A 20,256-nucleotide genomic window follows, 5' to 3' on the forward strand; every position below is an offset into this window, starting at 1 on the left:
TTTTCAGGTAATTACTACGGTATAATTAGCTCTGCTGTTTTCACATGAGCCATCTGAAATGAACTCTGCTTGCTACTGCAACTCAGCTTTATTTACAGCCTTCCCATGGTCGAAGTGATTCTTTAGAAACAGGGATTAGGTAAAAAAATAAAGATGTGAGCATTTTGTGCCAGCCTAACTGCTGGTGTTTTATTCAGCATTTTGTCCTTCCCTACCCTGAACCACTTCAGGTGAGATGGGAGCTCATTTTGGGTGAAATTATCTACCCCTGTGTTGTCTAAATTACTTGGATGTGGGGTCTGTAAGGGAAATGGGAGGAAAGGGAGGAGGAAAGGGACTCAGATTGTTGCAGGTCTCACTGTAGGTGATTGATGCCTCACAAAATAGTTTTAAATTAAGAATGTGTGAAAATGTCAATATTTTATAGGTGCTGTGAGAGGGGAGGGAGAGAGGGACACACCACATCATAATGAGGATTTACTCCCAATCCAAGTTCTGGAAAATTTAGCAGCCAGTGGGTGTTTGTAACAGAGCTTTGCTTAGAGGAATTCTTTAAAAACTTAAAATCTGTAGAAAGAAACTCAAGCACTGGGGCCTTGTAGCCTTGCATAAAATCCCTGTTAATTGGAATGAAAGGGTTTGTCTTGGTTAAAACCTGTTTTTGGTGAGGCTGTGAGTCTGTCCAGCTTGATGAAGAGTCTGTCTCACCTCTCTGAAGATTTTTTGGAAATAGATGGAGTTTTCTGTAGGTTTCTGCCCTGGTGTTTGGGTAGTTGTTGAGCAGCATCTGGTGCTTCAGGTCTTGCCTGGCTCTGGCAGAGCCCCAGGAACTCCACAGCTGATTATGGCTTGGTGGTCACCTCTTGCAGTTGCTTTTAATACTTTTTTCTTGCACTGCATCCACACGTTATGAAAAGGGATGCTAGTGACAAAAAAAATATAAAATTAATTGTGATTCAGTGAAGTGGAATTCTGTTGACCAAAAAACCTGGATTTGACTGAGCCAAAGGAAATTGTTTTACAAGTGGAGATGAATATCTCAGGAATGACCTTTTTTTTTTTTTTCTCAGAAGAAAAACTTTTCTAGCTTTAATTTAAGAAAAAGGTACAACTCAAATCAAAGCCCTGAGAAATGTGAATGAAGGTGCTCACAGATCCATTTAACAGCAGCAGCTTTCTGGGGGTAAAAGCTACAGAAGTTTATTTTAGTCGATTTAATTTAGTTAATTTTTAAGTAATTGTAGTTAAGTGAAACTGGCTGCAAGGCCAGTAGGGTGCTTGGATGGTTCATAAAAATTATACTTCATTTCAAGACAGAAAGCAGTTCCCTATGACATAAAACTCCTCTGGTGTTAAGAAGTTTTGCTGTTGAGATTGCTGTCATCATGTCTGAAAGGAAACGAAGCTTTATTAGGGCATTTTGCATCATTTATATCATCTATATGACATAATATGTATAGTTTTGGTGTATACATATACCAACCTCCCTGACTGGTTTGGAGGTGATCCTGGCACTTTTCCTTCCCTGCTCTTGTGATCTCAGGGTGCTAAACCTGCAAGGCACTGGGCAGAAAGCTTAATTATGAGACCACAGCTTAATTATGGAGGCCTTAAGAACTTTTTGTGGAGTGCTAGGAGCAAGCACATATCATCCCTTGATACTGGAGCAGAAAAGGCTAAGCAAATAGTTTTAAAGAATGGGCTAATTGTTGTGCCTGTGACTATTGTCTTGCAGCTGCAAGGCTTTGTGTAGCAGGAAAGTACAGAGGGAGCAGAGCTTGACTGGGAATATTCCAAGCAGGGAATACAATCTCCAAAGCATTCCAAATATCAGAGGGTGGGGGGGCAATTAAAATTGTAACAGAATCATAGAAATTGTGCTAGGGAAAGGGTTGGTCTGGTTGTGGTAAGGTGGGAGTTGCCCTCCTGTGTTCCCAGCACCAAGGCAAGGTGGTGTTCAGGAACTGCAAAAACAGGAAAGACGCCCAGGGAGCTGGGATGTGTCATGCTGCAACGCTGCATTTGTAATTAAAGATTATAGTAACTCATTAGCATATGCTTTCCATATTGTCATAACAGTGTTACACCAGGAGATCTGAGGATAGAGAAGAGATGACACCAGCAAAGTGGTCCAGCATCTTTCCCTTGTGTAGAATTTTAGGTGATTAACTCCTCCTCTGAAAATTCTCACACAGGCAGCACTCTCCCTTTCTTCACTGCCCTTGCTTTGGGCCAGATGATGGAAATATAACATTTTATTTAACTATTTTCTACCCTGTTACACCTGGATGTGAATTTAGTTGCAGTCTTTGATGGGGATACCCATTTCAAAAGGAATGGGGGCTGTTGGCATCACTGGCAGAGCTGCAGCAACCCAGAGCACCTCTGAAAATTCCTGTGTGTTGACAAAGTCTTTGCTTGGCCAAGAACCCACCATCCAAGCCTCAAGAGTGGAGAGGAGCAAAATGACATGTAAATAATTGCCTAAAAATAGAAGCACAGATTGCTTTTCATGTTAAGTTCCTTCTTCATACTGAAGGATATATTGCATGAAAAAATAAATGACTATCAGAGGTCCAAACTGAAAAATAAAAGGCCTGAACTAGCTTTGTCTGCAAAAATACTTATTTAGAGTGAAGCATTTTGAACTGAATATGCACCCTCTTTGTTCCTTTGCTTATTTTAGCATATCTGAAGACATTCTCAGCCTGTTTTATTTAAAGCAAGTTTGGAAAGAGGACACTGTGGTTTATGGCCATGTGTCAGGTTTGATAGTGTTATGCCATGATTTAGCAGAGCACTTAAGCACATGTCCACATCCCACTGAATTTGGTAGGAAGTGAAGAAGCAGAGGAAAAAACTTTGCTGTGCAGCAAACCTTTCAGGGAAAAATAAAGCAATAAAAAAATTTAATTTCTTCATACAGTTATAGATCTTCTTGCCAAACTCTTTAAGCCAGAGACAAAGTCATAGAACATATTAGATCATGATTATTAAACATATTTAATCCTTCAAAATGAAGTATTCTAAACTGGGCTGGTTCAGACCACTGAAATAGATCAGCTAATTATGGTACATGTGGGTGTAGTGGGGAGTCATCTGACTTTTATTATTTTTTTTTTTAGCTATCTTGCCTAGCACCCTGCCCCCTCCCCAAATCAGTTTCAGACACTATGATAAGTCTTCATTACACCCAGAATTAAGCCAGAGTATGGGAGTATTACTTATCAGCTTCTTCTAATTGCTCCTCATATTCCAAATGCTTCAGTTGATTATGGAAAAGTCAAGGAGAAGAGTGGATACTTGGCATAGCTCTATCAGAGATGGGATTTATCCAGGACCTGGGGAAGAAAGAGGGATATTAGCAAGGAGACAAAACGTGCACCTGGATTTTCTGTCAACCTGGTCTTGAGACCAAGCTGGGGGAAAAGTCTTGAAATAAAATGCTTGGAAAGAGTTGTGGGTTTCTTTTTTCCTTTCCTATCTGTCCCAATGAACAGAATGGTATCAAGAAGCTACTTGCTGGAAAAGAGGCCACTATGACATTCTTCCCTCAATGCAAACTACCTAATTTTAAATCGTGGGCCAACTATTCAGGCCATATGGGAAACATAAATTATAATTCAGTAATAATCGAGTGGTAATCTCTTTACTGCTGATTCCCTATGTGGCCTCAAGCACGCTCTCTTTCATCTGTAAAATGGAGACATTAATGCTTTTTCCTTTTTTTTTTTTTTTTGGGTCTTGCAATGTGGATAGTAGAAGTGCTTTCCAAATGTATGATGATGAATTTTGCAGCAGCTATGGAAAAAAATAGCAAATCCTGTCTCTCTCTTCAAGTGATGTACAGTCTTGGCCATGTTCTGCAATGTTTTTCCATCCCGTGCACCGAAGTGGAGAAAGTGTCAGGGCAATTATAGAGACACCCAGGTAAAAGGAAGCACCAAGCCAAGGTCTGTGACTTTAAATTCTATTATTTAAAGCCAAGGTCTGTGACTTAAATTCTATTATTTAAGCTGATCAAGTTCACAGCTGAAGCAGTCACCTTGCTAGGTAGCATTTTTGCTATGTATTTCTCACCTCTGCGTTATCTGTTGCAAGAACCCACTCAATTTTACTCAAATATTGTTATGACCTGGGCAAGTTTGGGTTGAAAAAGCTCTGCTTTGGTTCTGCAGGCCCTCCTCAAAAGAGTCATTACGAAGAGAAGCTGGGTGAGCTCACCCCGATTCCTTGTGCTTTCTCTACAGCAGCTCAGGGAAATAAAACTTTAAATCATTCCCCGCTTCCTTCATAACTCGGGAACCCGGAGGATCGCCCCAGCCCCGGCGATCCCAACCGAGGGGCAGCGGAGAACCCTGAGGGGACCCCAGCCTTAGTCCCGAGCTACGGATTCAGTAGCAGGAAGCAGAGCTGCAGATTCCAATTTTAATCAACTCCAGGAATGCGTATCCACCTCTTCCCTCGGGTGATCCCATTCCAGAGGACCCACAGATCCCCGGGGGCTGTAGCCTGGCTGGGCTGAGGAGAACCGGGGAGCAACGACCTTGCCGAGAGCGCTGCCCCGTTCCCCTCACGGAGCCCGCGGTGGGAAGGCAGCGCCGATGGGGCCGCTCTGTCATGGGGGGGGGGGGGGGGGGGGGCAGGAGAGAGAAGGGAAAAAAAACTTTCCAAGCGAGTCGGCGGAGACACGCTGCCCCTCAGGGAGATCCTCAGAGTCCCCGCTGAAGGCTCCAAGCTCCCCGTATCCCTCGGGAAGAATCTTGCGGGCAGTTCCCCGCCGGAGCCCCCCAGCCGGGAGGTGCGTAGGGAAGGGACAAAATGGCGCCGCGATTCAAACGCTGCGCGCTGCGTCCCGGCCGAGGGAGGGGGCGGTGGAAGGGAGCGGGGGGGTGGGGGGGGCGGTGTCCCGGCGGGGTTCACTGCGCCTGCGCCCGGAGTTGCAAGATGGCGGACAGTGCGGAACTAAAGGTAAAGCGCAGCTTCAATTCCCTTCGCGATACCCCGAGCTGCCGCGCTCCGGGCCGCCGGGGCTTTGCTTTTTCCGGCGTCGGGGACGAGCCGAGTCGCTGCCGGCGCTGCGAAGCGCTTCGAAGCGTTGTTTCGCCTCAAGTGGCTGCGGCGGAGCCCCGCCGGCAGCGGGGGCTGAGGGGGACGGAGCGGGGCGGGGAGCGGAGCTGTCCTCCCCTCGCCTTTCCTCAGAACGCTCTCCCCGCCGGGCCTGGGGGGCAGGCAACGGGGGAGAGAAGGGAAGGGAAAGCTTCGTTCGGGGCTGGAGGAGGGGGCGGTCGTGGGGCTCGGGCCGGGCCGTCGTGGGGGTGAGGGCGGCGGCCGGGGGAGCCCCCGGGAGTTCCCGGCGCTGGGCAGTGCGGCTTTGAGCACCCCCGGGAGGTTGAGGGGGAAGAGGAGGCTTCCCCGGGCTCCCTGCAAAGTTTCCAGGGGACTCTGTCAGCCTTTACCGGGCGGGAAGGGAGCCCTGAGGAGCGGCTGTGCCCGCCGTTGACAGGCGGACGGTTCCTAACGAGCGCCCTCGCCTCCCGGTGCTGGGGCGGGTGAGGGGGGGGAAGCGTCCGCCCCGCTCCCATCCCGGGGAAGAGAGGGCGTCAGGGGGAGGTGGTGAAGAGTTCCCCGCTGTTAAGGTTGCGGGTGTCCCTGTCACCCCGAGAAACGCGTGGAAAACGGGGGTCGTGAAGCGCCTGGGAGCGGAGTGACGGCTCCCCCGATGGGGGAAGCGGGGCCGGGCGGGGGTCCCGCTGGGCTGCGGGGGGGTTCTTGGGGTTCTGTGCCCGGGATGGAGGAGAGGGAGCGACTCTTGAGCTCGTCCCAGCAGGTATTTTGAGGGGTGGTAGCGGTGGAATGGTTGGGGAGGGTTGGGTTAGCTATGCTGTGCACCAAAAAAACCCCACAACCCACCCCAAAATCCAGCAAAAAAGACCCTCAAAAACTTTTCAGACCCTTTGGCCAGGGGGTGAGCTCTGCCCTGCACACCCGGGGCTGTGTTTAAAAGTTGGAGAAGTTCATTGGGGTTGTCATAGGGTCATTATTCATCAGGAGAGCTTCTGACTCGGGCTCTGAAGTTAATACAGTGAAAGCCACGCATCAGAAGTGTATTACATGTGTAATGTAAACTACAGAACATGTAAAGCAAGAAAATAATTAGGGAAATACCTTCTTTCTCTAGGTTTTCAGGAGGGCTTGCTTTGCTGTGCATCAAAGGTTTCTTGCACGTTCTTTTTTAGCTGCTTCAGGAGCTGTCAGGATGTTAAGAAGTAGGAAGTCTTCTGTGTCTTCCAACTTTTTGGGGTCTCTGTCTGCCAGGTCAGGATAAATAAATCCTTGTTTAAATACCCCTGTGTTTTGGGGTTTTTTCTGAGTATTTTAGAGAGCATATTGCTTAAGCTGTGTTGTCCCCCAGCCTTTTTTTTTTTTTTTTTTCCTCTTTTTTTTTCCTCAAATTGTGACTCCCAACACATGGAGATAAGAGGTCAAGATGTGATGACAATGTGAAACTTCTCTTAATCTTGGCTGCCAAATGGAGTCGTGTGTTTTGGTATCTGACCCCAACATTTTTGGTGCACAGTAGCAGTGACACCTTTATAAACAAAACTTTCTCCTATGGAGTGAAAAGAGGCAAGAGCTAGGGAATAAAGTGAGGTGTTTTTTTTTTTTTTTTTTTTTTTTTTTTTTTTTTTTTTTTTTTTTTTTTCCCCTAATGTATGTTAGGATGGTGCTTGAGGACAGTGCTAAAAGGCATGATTTTAGTGTGAAAATCGAGTTGATTTCTTGATCTTAAGAGCTCTGTAGCCTGAAGCCTCTTCTCTTGTCCCTGGCAGAGCCTCAGGGTGCTGGGTACACACACCTTGGGTGCTCTGTGTCTTTGGGAGCATCATGAAAGAGGCTTCTCCTTTTCTCTTTCCCTGCAACTTTACAGGTGGAGCTTTCACAGATTTTTTTCTTTTCCCCCCTATATTTCTGTCTGCTTGTCATCCTGGACTTCTTTATTGTTCCCTTTCTGTAACCTGCTTGAGAACCAGTAGAGAGAAATTGCCAAGCATTTTTTTTTCTTTTTTTTTAAGTACTGTTTGCTACCTCAGGGATCTGAAGTGTAAATGTCAAACTGAGTAGTTTATTTTCAATTTCACTTTGTTCAGTATATGTAGTGGTACTTGCAAGCTGTAGGATGGCAGCACTGCCTTCTATGAAAAGTTGTTGGGTGGTTTTGGGTTTTTTGGGGTTTTTTTTTTTTTGGTAGCTCTGGAGGCTTGGTAGTTTACATAAGAAAATAGTTACTTCATAAATTCAGACTTTGAAGATGTCAGTAAGTTTTTCTGGACTGTACAAAGAAAAGGAGGTGTGTGGGTGTGTCCCCTCTGTCAAGAAGGAGAGGGGGAAAACAAGAGGGTATAAAATTCCTGCTTAGAGTTGTAGCTGTCACTTACTGGTTTTCCAAAAGTAGCACAGCTCAGTTATTAGGTACCAGATGATGTGAGTGCTCCTTGGAAAAATGTGGCTAGTGGAAAGCTTTTGTATCATAATTGGGTGCATTTTAAAGCAGGAGGACATCCCCAGAAATGTGTTTTTAAAGTCTTTCTTTTTTAAAGTCAAAAGGAAATATAACTGAGGGAGGGTTTGTGATTAAGACTGCTCTTTGAAGAATGACCAGTGAATTCTTTTCATTATTTTAATTTTCTTAGGTGAAGTCTTTACAGTTTTCTCCTGATTAATTAGCAAGTGGTATTAGTTTCATTTTTTGTGGCCTTTAAGACTAAAAATCAAATGTAATAGCTGTGCAGTAACTCACTTGCCTTGCCAGATAAAGTGCCTCAGCAAAACTTAAGTCAAGTTCCTAAAACTTTTTTGCCTTCCTATGTCAAGAACCACGGGGGTAATGTACACACGTGGAACTGTGATATGAGGGGTGGTATTGCCATCCATACACAGTCAAATTAAAGATTTTGGTTGCACCAGAAAACCAGTGGTCATTCTTACTTGCTGTAATTTTCAACAAAGTTCTCAGTAATTCAACAGCTTTTTCTATAATGTGGTTTTTTTACCACAATCAGAGGTATTTCAGTCTCTTGCTCCATTCGTGAACGTTTGTCCTGTTGGAAAGAGAAAGATCAGATCAGATCCAACATACTCTGCAGACTTGTTCCTGAATTCTTGGGAAGATTTGGATAAATTGAAGCAGGATGTTTTCATTTCCACAACAAGGTGACTGAAAAGTCTGTTCTTCTGTGGAATACCTGCCTCCCTCCATAGGCTGAGGCATATGTGAATTTTCCTGATCTTAATTACTATCCCTGTATAATTGCACACAGACTCTCATTTATCTGAAGGTAAGCTATTTAAAGCTCTTTCTAATTGGAAGGAGTATACTTGAGTGATTAAATCTTTCCTTCAATATTTCTTACATCTCTTTAAATTGGTTATTAGATTGTTGTGATCTTTGCCTTCCACTCAAGTCTTTTGGAAATCATTACACAGTTTGCAATAATCAATTCAATTATACATGGATCAAAGAGTGAAAAAGAAAAGCTTATGTTCTAGTATTGTCATTCTTGATACTGTCCTAAGAAGCTGGTTTGGAAAGCACATGCTGGGAGGTTTTCTCCTTTGTTCTCTCTCCTTTTAAGAAAGTGCCTTTGGGGATTGAAGAGATCCCTGGTGTGTTTCTTGTTAGACACAATTTATACTTTAAAAAAAGTGAGCCAAGAGTTTCAATGAAAATTCATCATAGCGTTTCCTCACAATGGTGTTGAAAACAAACCATTTAAAAAGATGCAGTTGGGAAATACCCCTCCCCTCAATCCAGGGCAGTGGGTTTTTTTTTTTTCAGGGGGAGAGGCTAGGAGCCTGGCTTTCAGGTGGTGGTGATAATAGTGACAAATGGATCTCTGGGATGGGAATGCAGTTGTGCTAAATTGCATTGTCAGTGCTAATAAGCATAAGCTACCTATTGCAGTGTTCAATTAGAATTTGACTCTTCTGTATTACCAGCTATTTTTGCTTAATCCTTTCAGAAGTTGCTAGGGTTGCATGTTTCTGTGATTAAAGTCAATATAATCCACTTTTCATTGTTATCTGAGTCTGTGGCTTACGTTATTCTCACGCCTGTAATTTGGTGTATGGCATTATTGTATAGTTAAATATATTCTGGTTTAAGGTATCTTTTCTTGAGCTTTTGGCCATCAAGCCTGGAGCTGCAGCTCTCCATGAATAAAATTGGCAGCTGTGCATCACTGCTCAGCTGTCAAAGCTCCACTTTGCCACACTTTATTGCCAATAAAAACCAGATTGCAGGTGTGTACATGTAAACAGAATGTCAGCACACTTCTAATATCAACCCCTCACAAATATAAGGGACTGTCCTGGAAGCATTTTAGACCTGTGCAAGGGAAATTCTTATTCATGGCCACTCGTGAGAGGGAAGGGAGGTACAAGAACCAGTAGTTCATAGTTATTTTTGATGGATTTACAGTTAATTTATCTTTTCATTATAAAGGTACTTAGAAATTGCAGTTAAAAGGCTTAGAAGCAGGTAGTAGATACATCTTTTTTAGCTTTATTCCCTGAGAATAAAAATGTTACCCTGGGGAGGGGAAGGGCTCAGGACTGCTTGGCCATTGGTAAGAATGTTTATGGATCAGCTCCACAAGCCAAGAATTTAAAAGCATCCCATGAAACTGGGGGTAGGCAGCTCCTTCCTGAATCTTCAGATCCTGAAGTTATTTATAGGGATGTAGATGACTCCTATCTTTTATATTCTGCCCTGCATTCACATAAAGCACAGAGATAAGTGCAGTCTTGTCATGAATGTGTTTGGCACGGAGGATTTTGGCTCCTATCATCTCTTCTTACAGAAGTCAACATCTGATCAGTTTTCTCTTTAGTGCTGTTACAGTGGAAAACAAAACAGAACTTCCAAACACTTGAGACTCAAGTGCTCCCCATAATTGTCCTGTGACACCCCCAGCCCTCTCCAATCCTCTAGTGCCTCACTGCTGCCTTTCTCTGAAGCATCTCTTGTAATCCTTGATGGCTGCAGGAATGCTTCAGTTTGGAGTTAGGTGGCTGGTGGGCTCCATCACTGGGGGGTTCATTGCTTTCTGCTGAAAGAATGGAATTTGAAGTACTGGTCCCTTTCTTGCTGTGAATCAACCTTTTGAAAGGGTTACTTTGTGGGGCCTTGGGATCCCCTTTCCCAGAGGATTTGTGGCTGGGAAATGGATTTGATCTCATGCAACTTTAGTCTTCCATGATGATATTGGGGTCTGACCCTTTGGCTCCAGAATTCTGCCTACTAAAGTTGTCTCAGAAATGTCTGTGTACCTTCTGCTGCATCAGAACCTTTTGCTTTGGTGAAAGATTGTACAGGCACACATTTCATGGAAGATTCTGCTTTATCACTTTCCATAAAAAGCAGGGAAAACCTTCTGAAAGCCACGATTTCAGTGAGGGATGCAAATATGGTTTTGACTTTAAAAACTGTATATTGTGGTTCTTTTGCAGCTTCTGCTGTCCCCTGCAAGCAGAAACTTTGAACACCCAAATGTGCTTTCAGGAACTACAGAGAAATGTTTGTTGTCTTCTTGAGGGGAGGAAAAAAGGGGAAAAGTATTATTCAGGTGATTGCTGTGACAGATGCTTGGGCAGCTGGATTTTTGAATCCTCTTGCTCAAGCTCAGGTATTGACTATCTCATTGCTCTGTCACTATTCCAGCTCTGTGCAGACCAATAAATGGTAGATGTGTTGGTCTGGGCTTTTTTTAAAATAAGATGATTGGCTTTTATGGTGCAAAAATTGCATGCAGTAGCTTCAGTGGTAGTCTGTTCAGGAAAATAAATGCCTTTCTTAAAAGCAGAGTGTTTTGCTAGTTAAAGGAAAGGGGGAGGTTAGGAGAAGAAAGGAGCTCCAGCAGCTCGCAAAAGGGTGCTTACATCTGTAATTTTACTCAGTGCTATTAAAGCCATTTTGAACTAGTTGCTGCCATAAAATGTGGCCATTTCAAAGTTAATTAGAAGCTTTGGGGCTACAGCAAAAAGTGAACAATGTTATAAATCTTGGCAAATGAGAATATATGGAGTTGAAGATGCATGGGATGGGAAATACTGGTTTGTTTGGATTTCCAACTAGTTTGGAAGCCTCGTTCAGAGCTTCCAAATTCTCAGGATCAACCAGAACCAAATGAAAATGGATAACATGATATTATTGCTGTGCTACAGCCCTTTCTGTTGTCATTTCTCTTACACTTTTGCTGATACTCCTGTGTCTGCTGAAGCTGTATTGATCCAGGAGTTTGTCAGCAATTTGCTTAATCTTATTCTCATGTTGGGATTAGGGATGGCTATGGATGTGCTGCCATGTCTCTGCTGTTATGTTCTCTCCTTTTAGCATACGCTGGAGGGATGCCAGAGGGCTCTGGAAGCAGGAGTTGTACTCCAAGACCAGGGGAGAGTGGGAATTAGCAGAAGGTGGGCACTCTGGGGCTTGTCTAGAATATGGGAAACAAAGACCTGAAAAGCTGGTATACAGTGAGACCTGAGGTCGAGCTGAGCTTGACCTTTATGTCTATAGGAGATGATATACAAGAGATTTATATAGGAAGTGGCATAATAATGAATGGAGGAGGAAAAGGAGCCTTTAAAGCCATTGCTTGCTGAAGATGGAGTCCTAGGCCGAGACTGTGGGTATGCTGGGGTTTATCTAGCATGAAGGACAGAAAGGCAAGTGGTGGTCATTTTGGCACTGAAGATGGCTCTGTAGTGAACTTCTTTGGTTTAGGAAATGGTAATGAGCTTTCTAGATACATGCTAATAAACATGTGAGTTCTGCCTCCTCTGCTCCTGCCAGGGCTGCATGGGTTGTGGGTGATCCCTCAGTTGCCACTTACCATCCTAGAAGTGCATCCAACAGCAGGAGAGAGGAAGAAAGGGAGAGTTTCAGTCTCCACCCTGCTTTGGGGCTGATACACAGCCAACACCTTTCCCAGACTATTCAGCTGTGAAGCATCTCTTCACCTCTGTAAATATTTTCTTCCTTATGCCTTGCATGTTTATAGTAGATCTTGAGGGCTTCTCCCCAATTTCCAGCCCAGATGCCATGAGTTGTGCTCAATTCTTCAAACCCAGAGCCAGTAAGACTGTCCTGTTAGCTTTCCTGGGTGGTTTTCTCAGTTTCACACCTAGTTGCTCCCTCGATTCTGACCATAAATTAGTTGGTAACTTGGTTGGAAGGAACTGTGGGAAATCTCCAGTCCAACCTCCTACAAACAGGATTAGCTATGAGGTCAGAACAGGTTACTCAGGACTTCATCCACTCTGGTCTTTAAAAGCTCCAAGGACAGAGACTGCAACAACCTCTTTCACTGCTTACTTGTTCTCATGTTCAAAACATTCAAAAAAATTAATAAATTATCCATCCTGAACCTCTTATTTCATCTTGTGCCTTTTGTTCCTCAGTGAAGATCCTGGCTCTGCTTTTTGATGCCCTTTTTTCCATGTTGGGAGATTGCCATCAAGTGACTCCAAAGCCACCAGGCTGGATGAGCCTCCCCCAGCCGCTTGCCAAATTATCTTGCTGTACCTCATGTCTTGGACAAGAAGATCCCAGCAGCTTGTTTGGGAATGGGATTTGGGCAGATGATTCCATGCCATTGGTGTAGTTCTTGAGGGATTTCTGTTAGCAAAGACATATTCCCAAGTCTTGAACATCCTCAGAAATTTGCAAAAGCAGTTCCTGAGACTGCCCACTGGTATCACTGGGAAAGGTGGAGGTTGCTTCAAAACCTCAGATTTTAGAGGTGTGAGCCTTCTGGGGAGAGGTGAACATCTCCTCATCAGGAGGAGATGGGATTGTTGTCCATTTTGACAAAAGTCTTTGTCCAAAAGTCTGCCCCTCTTTCCCCCCTCTCCCATTAAATACCTAAAGCAGTCAGAAAACTGAGCTCCAGTTTCCTGACTTGGTTGCAGCACTGTCTCCACTTCCTGCAGATGTGGCTGTTGTGGCCACAGCCACTCGAGTGTGCAAACAGCTGGGATGAACCTTCTCTGAAATTCCTCTTGGGCAGGAGCTAAATTGTAATCTTGGGGCAGAGCTGAGATTAGAGGCCTGGTTCTCTAAGCTAGGTTTCCACTAGGGAAAAAAAGCAAAACCAAACCACAGTTCTCTTCCAAAGAGATGGCAAAGATTAAAGCTACAGAGAGCTTTAGCTACGTGAGATTTTGTGTTCAAGCTGCTGGGGTTCTTCCACTGGGCACATACTCCAGGTGTTGGCCAGGATTGGGGCTTTACCTCTCCATCCTGCAGAAGTCCTTTTTGAGCAGCTGTAGGATCTGTCACCTGCAACATTTTCAGGGTGTGTTGTTGGTGCCTAAAAGCTGAAATCTGTTGGACCTGACCCTCTTCACCATGGATTTGCTTGATGCTGCTGCTCTGTGCTTGAGGTTCACAAAGGGGAAGAGCTTGGCAGCTGAGCCAAAAGGTGGAGTTTAGCAAAATAATTTATCCCTGGTTGCTTCTGGGGTTACAAGTGGCTCTGGGTATCTCTGCAGAATAGCTGGGAGTCCTGAGAGCCACTTTGTTGGTCAGATCTTGGTCCTCCTGCATATCTGTGGTCTGCACATAGGGCTGCAGTCTGTGTGAGCTTTGTTACCTGTGGGACAGTGCCAGAACTTCCTCCTGGGAATGTCTGTCTTCCTTCTGGAGAAGAACATCTCAGGTTGGGCTCTGTGAAAGCAGAGGGCTGGTTTGTGCTGCCCAGCCACACCAAGACATTTTTTATCCTCCTGGTAATGTCTGTCTTCCTTCTGGAGAGGAGCATCTCAGGTTGGTCAGTGTGAAAGCAGAGGGCTGATTTTTGCTGCCTAGCTACACCAAGACATTTTTTATCCCTTAAAGTGGGACAGTGGGGTGAGAACCATTCAGAGCTTAAACTTCTTGCATTTCCAGTCCTCAGCAAGATGTTCCTCCTGCCCTCTTGGTAGAGCAGCAGGGGCTGGGCTTAATAAAACCATTTTGTTCAGCTTTTCAACTAAAAAAACCCCAAATAGTTAACATGGAGAATAGATACAAGATGGAAATAGCAGTGAATCTAGTTTTGCTTGGCAGTTTAGCATAGGTGCAGCTCACTATTACTTCTATTTTTTTAAAAATAGCACAGGCCAAATACAATAGGGATAATGTGTTTGGTTCAGGTAAAATCTGTAATCTGAGCTCCAGGAGTGTGTTGTAAAAAGCTGTGTGGAAGACAGTGTTTTCTGATGTGTTCATTCCTCATATTGTTTCTTGAGACTCCCTTGACAAAATGATCTCACTTTTGGGCAGATGTTGTATCTTGTTTCCCTGGTCCAAAATAAGAGTCTTTGAAACAGTCCCAAGTATTTGTGTAGATTTTCAGCTTATTGAAAAATCTGTTGGAGAGAGCTCTGCTCAGGCTGTCAATGGACTTGTTAGTGAACCTATAAATACATTGCACCAAAATGAAAAAAAAAAAAAATGTAGAAACTTCAGCAGTGCTACAGAAACAAAGCTGTTCCTTTTCCTGGGTTCTGTGTTGATTTAGCAGGATCTCCTCAGTGAATCTGCTGAGGCCACTTGATGGCAGGGCTTCAAATTTTTTTAATCAACTATCAGAACTCTGCTTGGTTTGAATTACAAGTATTTCAGAGGCTATTTTTCTAAAGGGTGTACACCCAGGTTTTTGTTCAGTTCATTTCCACTTTTTACCTCGGTGGTGTTTTATTTGACTCTCTCAGTTGAATTTTTATTAGAGGTTCTTGACAGTGTCACTGGGGTTGCTCAGGAAATGGCTAAAAATAAATCAATCTTAAAAATGGAGAAGGAGTTATGGTGTTCAGACCAAGGGTCCATCTGGCCTGGTGGTGTTTTCTACAGCTTCCAGAAGGGAGTGTGAAGGGAAAGGAAGAACAGGACAGATTTAAGAAATATTTTCTTGGTCTTCAGCTATTTTCAGCTCAGTCCTCTCAACCCCACGGGGGCTATGAGCTGGAAGTCAGACTAAATCTATTTGAACCTATAGAAACTTTTTTTTTCTTGTGGTATTTTCCTGGGGATTTCTGTTGTTCTGCCTCTTGCTGCTTGAAGATTCTTCTCAGTTTGGTTCCAGCCAGCTTCACCCCCTGGGTGATGAGATACTGAAGAGGTGCCCCCTGCCCACTCTCCTGGTGCTGGTCCTGTTTTTATAGGTTGCTGTCATCTGTCCCCATGTTCTCTGTTTTCTGGGTGGAAAAATCTTAGGTTTTGCCATTTTTTAATTAGGGGAATTATCCTGGACTTCTGTGAAACTTTCTGCTTTTAATGCATCCTTTCCCCCCCCTTTTTTATTTCTTTCTCTCTCTTTTTCTTTTTTTTTCTTCTTCTTTAAGATGCAACCACCAAACCCACCTGCATTTGAAGACCTGGCTGAACCAAGGATTTATATGGTGCATCTAATGATTTCTCCTTTGCTCTCTGTTCCTTTCCTAATGATTTCTAGCAATGATTTGTGTGTTTGACTGCTACTGAGCTGATGTTTTCATATGTCTGTTTATCTTGGGCCCTGGAGCTTGCTCTCCTGTGGTAAAGGTCATCCCAGAGCCCATCATTTTATATGTAAAGCTAAGGCTGGCAGCTCTCCTTTTCCCTATAGGAATCATTTTACATCTGTGTACATTCAGTTGCTCAGTCACTGAGCTCCTCCAGTGATTCTTGAGTTTACCTCCATCCTTATAACCTCATCCTAGTGTCAGAAACTTGGTCACCCCACTGATCCCTGTGATTTCTAGGTTGTTAATGAATAGGTTAAGCTGCATGTACCAGCACAGGCCCTTGCAGAGCTCCATGCATGACCTGCCTCTATTGTTTGGTCTTGGAACAGCTTGAACACATTGGTCATGGAAGAACTTTGAACAGCAAGCTAAGGGTATTTTATTTTATTTTATTTTATTTTATTTTATTTTATTTTATTTTATTTTATTTATTTTATTTTATTTATTTTATTTCATTTTTATTTCTAAATTTTATTTCATTTCATTTAAAAAAATATTAATGCTGTAAGAATACCCAGCTTAAACATGCAGGCTGGATTTTCATGGTTTCCTTTAACCTCTACTATTCTGTTGTTTTTAAACATAGGTGGAACTCTGAGGTCGTGCCAAGCTGTTTTAAGGGGAAGCAGGGATGTGTTGAGACTTGTTTCCTACCTTCAGCTAACTAGAAAAGTTTTTTTAAAAATGTGCCTTCATTTTTCAGAGTGCAGTCACAGAACCTGGTAAAGAACACAAGCTAAATATTATTTGATTGCACTGACTCCTTTTTTCCCCAGGCCTGTGTTTGACTGATGTCTTGATGCCTCTGTTTTTATATTTTTTTCCCCAATGCTGAACTGTCCTTTGCTTTTGACACAGAGGCTGAGCAAGGCTGTGAAGTAATGAGGGTTGCAACATCCTTACCTGGAAGCAGAAGCTGTATGTTATCTAGTGAATGTATAAGGAGGCAAAAGGGTGACCACAATTCATACTAAAATGCTTGGCTGAAACCCAGAAAATGCTTCATTTTTCATGAGAACTTAAAGGGAAAAAAAAAAAAATATATATATATATATTCTTTTTTTTTCCTCCCTGCCTTTGGCCCATCTATGTAAAAAGGGCCAGACAGAGTTATAAATTCATGAACATGTGAGAGTCATTCAAATGACATTAATGAGCTGCAAAAGGCTCTCTATATGCAAATTCCTATGCAGAGTGGGATTTGAATGAGTGTGGCTAATGAGGTGGGGCAAGAGTTTGGTCAGTCAAGATGAAAAGGAGCAGGGAGGGGAGCAGCATCCTCCCCCAGTCCCACCAGTGGGGTGGGAGTTGGGGGGGAAGCAGCTCAGGAAAAGTAATGGAGTGTTTGGATCTGCAGGCAGTGCTGCAGGAACTTGGCTGTTTTTTGGAGGTTTTAACTTTTCTATCAAAGTTTGTTTTGTTTTGTTTTTTTTTAAGGCAGCTCTCTCAGTCCTGGCTGCTCTCCTGGCTAAAGCCAAGCTCAGTGCAGTGCTGTTTGTGGGGTTTACTCACCAGAGTTTTCCCCTATTCTAAATCCAAGGTGTGGCTGAAACTTGGCTGGTGAAAACCTTCATTCCACCAAGTGGTTTGTTCCATGCAGGGCAGAGGTGATTTGTGTGAATGATGGAACTCACTCTTCCTTTGAGAATCTAAAAAAAAAAAATTAAGATGAAGTGGTGGGGTGGGGGCAATGAAATCTCTTCCCACTGAGCAAACATCTCAGTTTGAAGAGACAAAAATCTCTCTCCTTTACGTGCACCAGTGTGACTCAAAGAAATCTTTCTCCAGGTCTTGTCTGTGCTAGGTGTGAGCCAGGGAAATACTGCAGAGGGGATGGATTTGGAGCTTTCTAACCCACTGGTGGATGGTTTGTCCTGGGATTATCATGGTTCTTAAGCACTGTGTGCTTCTCATCCAGCCTGGAGGTGACAGGGGGCAGCTGACCTGTGTGAAAATCCATTTTTCTGGTGAGGACAGCACTGGAAAGTGGGAGGATGGAGTAGCCCAAATTCTGAGGGGTGAAGTAAGCTGATGGGTGTAGGATCAGCTTTGTCACTTGTCCATCTTCCCTCTGATGCATCTTCTGTCCCTGGCTGTGTGTTGTTCTATGAAATATTGTTGTTTTTTTTTTTTTATCCTCTTTTGACAGCTGCAGAAGGGCAGGACAGGCTGCTTCCTCTCCTATTATCCCACCATAGCATATATTATTCTGGTTTTTATTTTTTTTTCATTTTTACATAGTGGGAAGCAACCAGTCTTTCTCCAGGTCTTGTCTGTGCTAGGTGTGAGCCAGGGAAATACTGCAGAGGGGATGGATTTGGAGCTTTCTAACCCACTGGTGGATGGTTTGTCCTGGGATTGAGCATGGTTCTTAAGCACTGTGTGCTTCTCTTCCAGCCTGGAGGTGACAGGGGGAAAATCCAGTTCTCTGGTGAGGACAGCACTGGAAAGTGGGAGGATGGAGTAGCCCAAGTTCTGAGGGGTGAAGTAAGCTGATGGGTGTAGGATCAGCTTTGTCACTAGTCCATCTTCCCTCTGATGCATCTTCTGTCCCTGGCTGTGTGTTGTTCTATGAAATACTGTGGGGTTTTTTTATCCTCTTTTGGCAGCTGCAGAAGGGCAGGACAGGCTGCTTCCTCTCCTATTATCCCACCATAGCATATATTATTCTGGTTTTTATTTATTTTCATTTTTACATAGTGGGAAGCAACCAGTCATGGTGGGTGATATGAAAAACTGAGCTTCCTGCTTTCTCTTTCTTTGTCCCCATGGCTCTTTTAGACCTTCTTCCCCAGGGTACACATCCAGGGCTTGGCACTGCTGCTGCTCTCTTTCCCAGCTCCTCTGCCACTTGGAAAGAAACCAGTGGGATTCTTGACAGTCTCACTGATGCTTTACAGCCATGAGGAACAGCCAAAGATCTCCTCCATGTCTCATTAACTTGACTGACCTAGGAGCCTGAAAACCAGATCTTGGGGGATGGAACTAGGTTGAGTACTGACCCAGGAAGATTGGTGAAAAAGGAGATGAGCTTCTGACTGCCAGGATTTTCACCTGGGTTTGGAGGAGTGATGTAGGAGAGTTTGGTTTTTACCCAGCTGCTGATTTCTCAGCTGTATTAATAAATGTGTTGTGGCACTTAAAAACTTCTCTGTCTCAGTATGTGATGCAAATACTAACTCTGTGTCACAGTGCTGTATGTAATAAATAATTACATTTTAAAATGCATCTATACAGTTAGGAATAAACGAGGCCTTGGTGTCCATATAGCTATTCTAAATAGCCAGACCTCTAATTTGTGTTTCCTGTTGTGCTGTGGCAGACAATAGCACTTCAGAGTTTGAAAAAACCCTGACTTTTCCTGAATTACTGGGTGGCCACATGTGGTTCCTGTGTAGTTTTCTTGCCTTCACATGGCCACTCTCAATTCCAGATACCTTGTTGAGAGAGGAAATGAGCTGGGGATAGATAAGTGATTTTACAAGGTGATGTTCTGAGCTGGCTCTGTAGCCCTGGGTGTTCCTGGGGTAGCCATAGGGAGTCAGATTCCACTGACATATTCCCAGATTGATTCCCTCTCCTCCTCTTCACCTCTGCCCATTTTTCAGGATGTATTTTGAATTTATCTCCCTGTTTGGAATGACTGGAGGACTACTTAGAAAGAAGTCTGTACTTTGGTTTCCTTATGTCAGCTCTATACATGGATTTGGAGACTTTATGAAATAAAATATGTGCAGAATGATTAGGATTTTTTTTGTAAAAATTATATATATTTTTTTTCAAGGCCATACAGTATGACTGCTTGATGGAATATTTCAGCTTATAGCCATAGTGGGAACTTTTGGCTCCATTGCTTATTTCTGTAATAACTCTTAAGACTAATTGTTAGTAGGAAGAAGTTATTATTCTCAGTGGACTGGTATTAGAAGGGAATAGAGTATTTATCCAGGGTTTTTCATAGGCATTTGTTGTCAGCAGATATTTCATTTGAGTTCCGTTTCTCCCTTTGGAAAGAGAAATTTTTACATGATAAATTATTGAGTATTTCCCATGCCTGATGTTTTATCTGTTCTCTTATTTTTCCTGTTCATCTCCCTTCCTTCCTGGTTCTTTTTTTGGTGTTTTTTTGTGTTTTGGGTTTTTTTTTTGTTTGTTTTGTTTTGGTTTTTTTGTTCTAGATGTTATTAACTCTTATTGCAGTTTCTGTATATCCCCTTGGTTACAGATGAAAGCTCTACCAAACATTTTTGTGGGTCTTGTGAGAGGGTGGATGAAGCTGGACCCTCTCCTTGGCTGTGGGGACAAATCCTGCTTGAGTGATGGAGCCCAGCATCTCCAAATTCCTCTTTTTTTAGGTAGAATTCACAAGACCTGAGAACACAGCCCTGAGAATGGAACTTTGTGAGGAGGATTACTTTGAAATGGGAAAGAAAACACTAATTTTGTCACGTGCCACTTGAAGGATTTAGTGAATTTTTATTTTTAAAGTGAGAATTGTGAATAGATAACTCCACTTTTTAGTTTGCCTTCTCTTGGGACACTGGTAACTTCTAAAGGAAATTAAATTAAATTCTGTAGTGGCTTCAGCCTGCTGCTCTGTGCTTTGCAAGTCAGTTTCCAACTTTAATGTGATTAAGAACAACTTCTTGAGATACCAAGGTAATAATTAGTGCTGATGTGGGCATCCTAGAAAATGGGGAGGTGAGA

The 20,256-nt window shown here is 43.4% G+C and overlaps 1 protein-coding gene and 1 long non-coding RNA gene across 3 annotated transcripts in view; one reads left to right on the forward strand and one right to left on the reverse strand.

Annotated features, from left to right (window-relative positions):
- Positions 1-846: 846 nt before the first annotated feature.
- LOC115598851 lies at positions 847-4,867 on the reverse strand. 2 transcript variants are annotated; one of them, XR_003987973.1, is made up of 3 exons: positions 4,457-4,867; positions 3,225-3,341; positions 847-922 (listed from the first exon to the last, which is right to left on the reverse strand). It is a non-coding gene; the product is annotated as an uncharacterized LOC115598851 (long non-coding RNA). The 2 variants fall into 2 exon arrangements; XR_003987974.1 differs by lacking the exon at positions 847-922 and adding an exon at positions 1,310-1,389.
- Positions 4,868-4,912: 45 nt separating this feature from the next.
- PIAS1 (protein inhibitor of activated STAT 1) overlaps positions 4,913-20,256 on the forward strand; it is a 50,179-nt gene continuing 34,835 nt past the window's right edge. The window contains exon 1 of the mRNA XM_030457395.1: positions 4,913-4,971. Within this exon, the coding sequence (XP_030313255.1) occupies positions 4,948-4,971 (24 nt within the window). The 5' untranslated portion in view covers positions 4,913-4,947. The remainder of the gene's footprint in view (positions 4,972-20,256) is intronic.

Source organism: Calypte anna, chromosome 10 (genome assembly GCF_003957555.1).
Source record: "Calypte anna isolate BGI_N300 chromosome 10, bCalAnn1_v1.p, whole genome shotgun sequence".
Classification (NCBI taxonomy): Eukaryota; Metazoa; Chordata; class Aves; order Apodiformes; family Trochilidae; genus Calypte; species Calypte anna.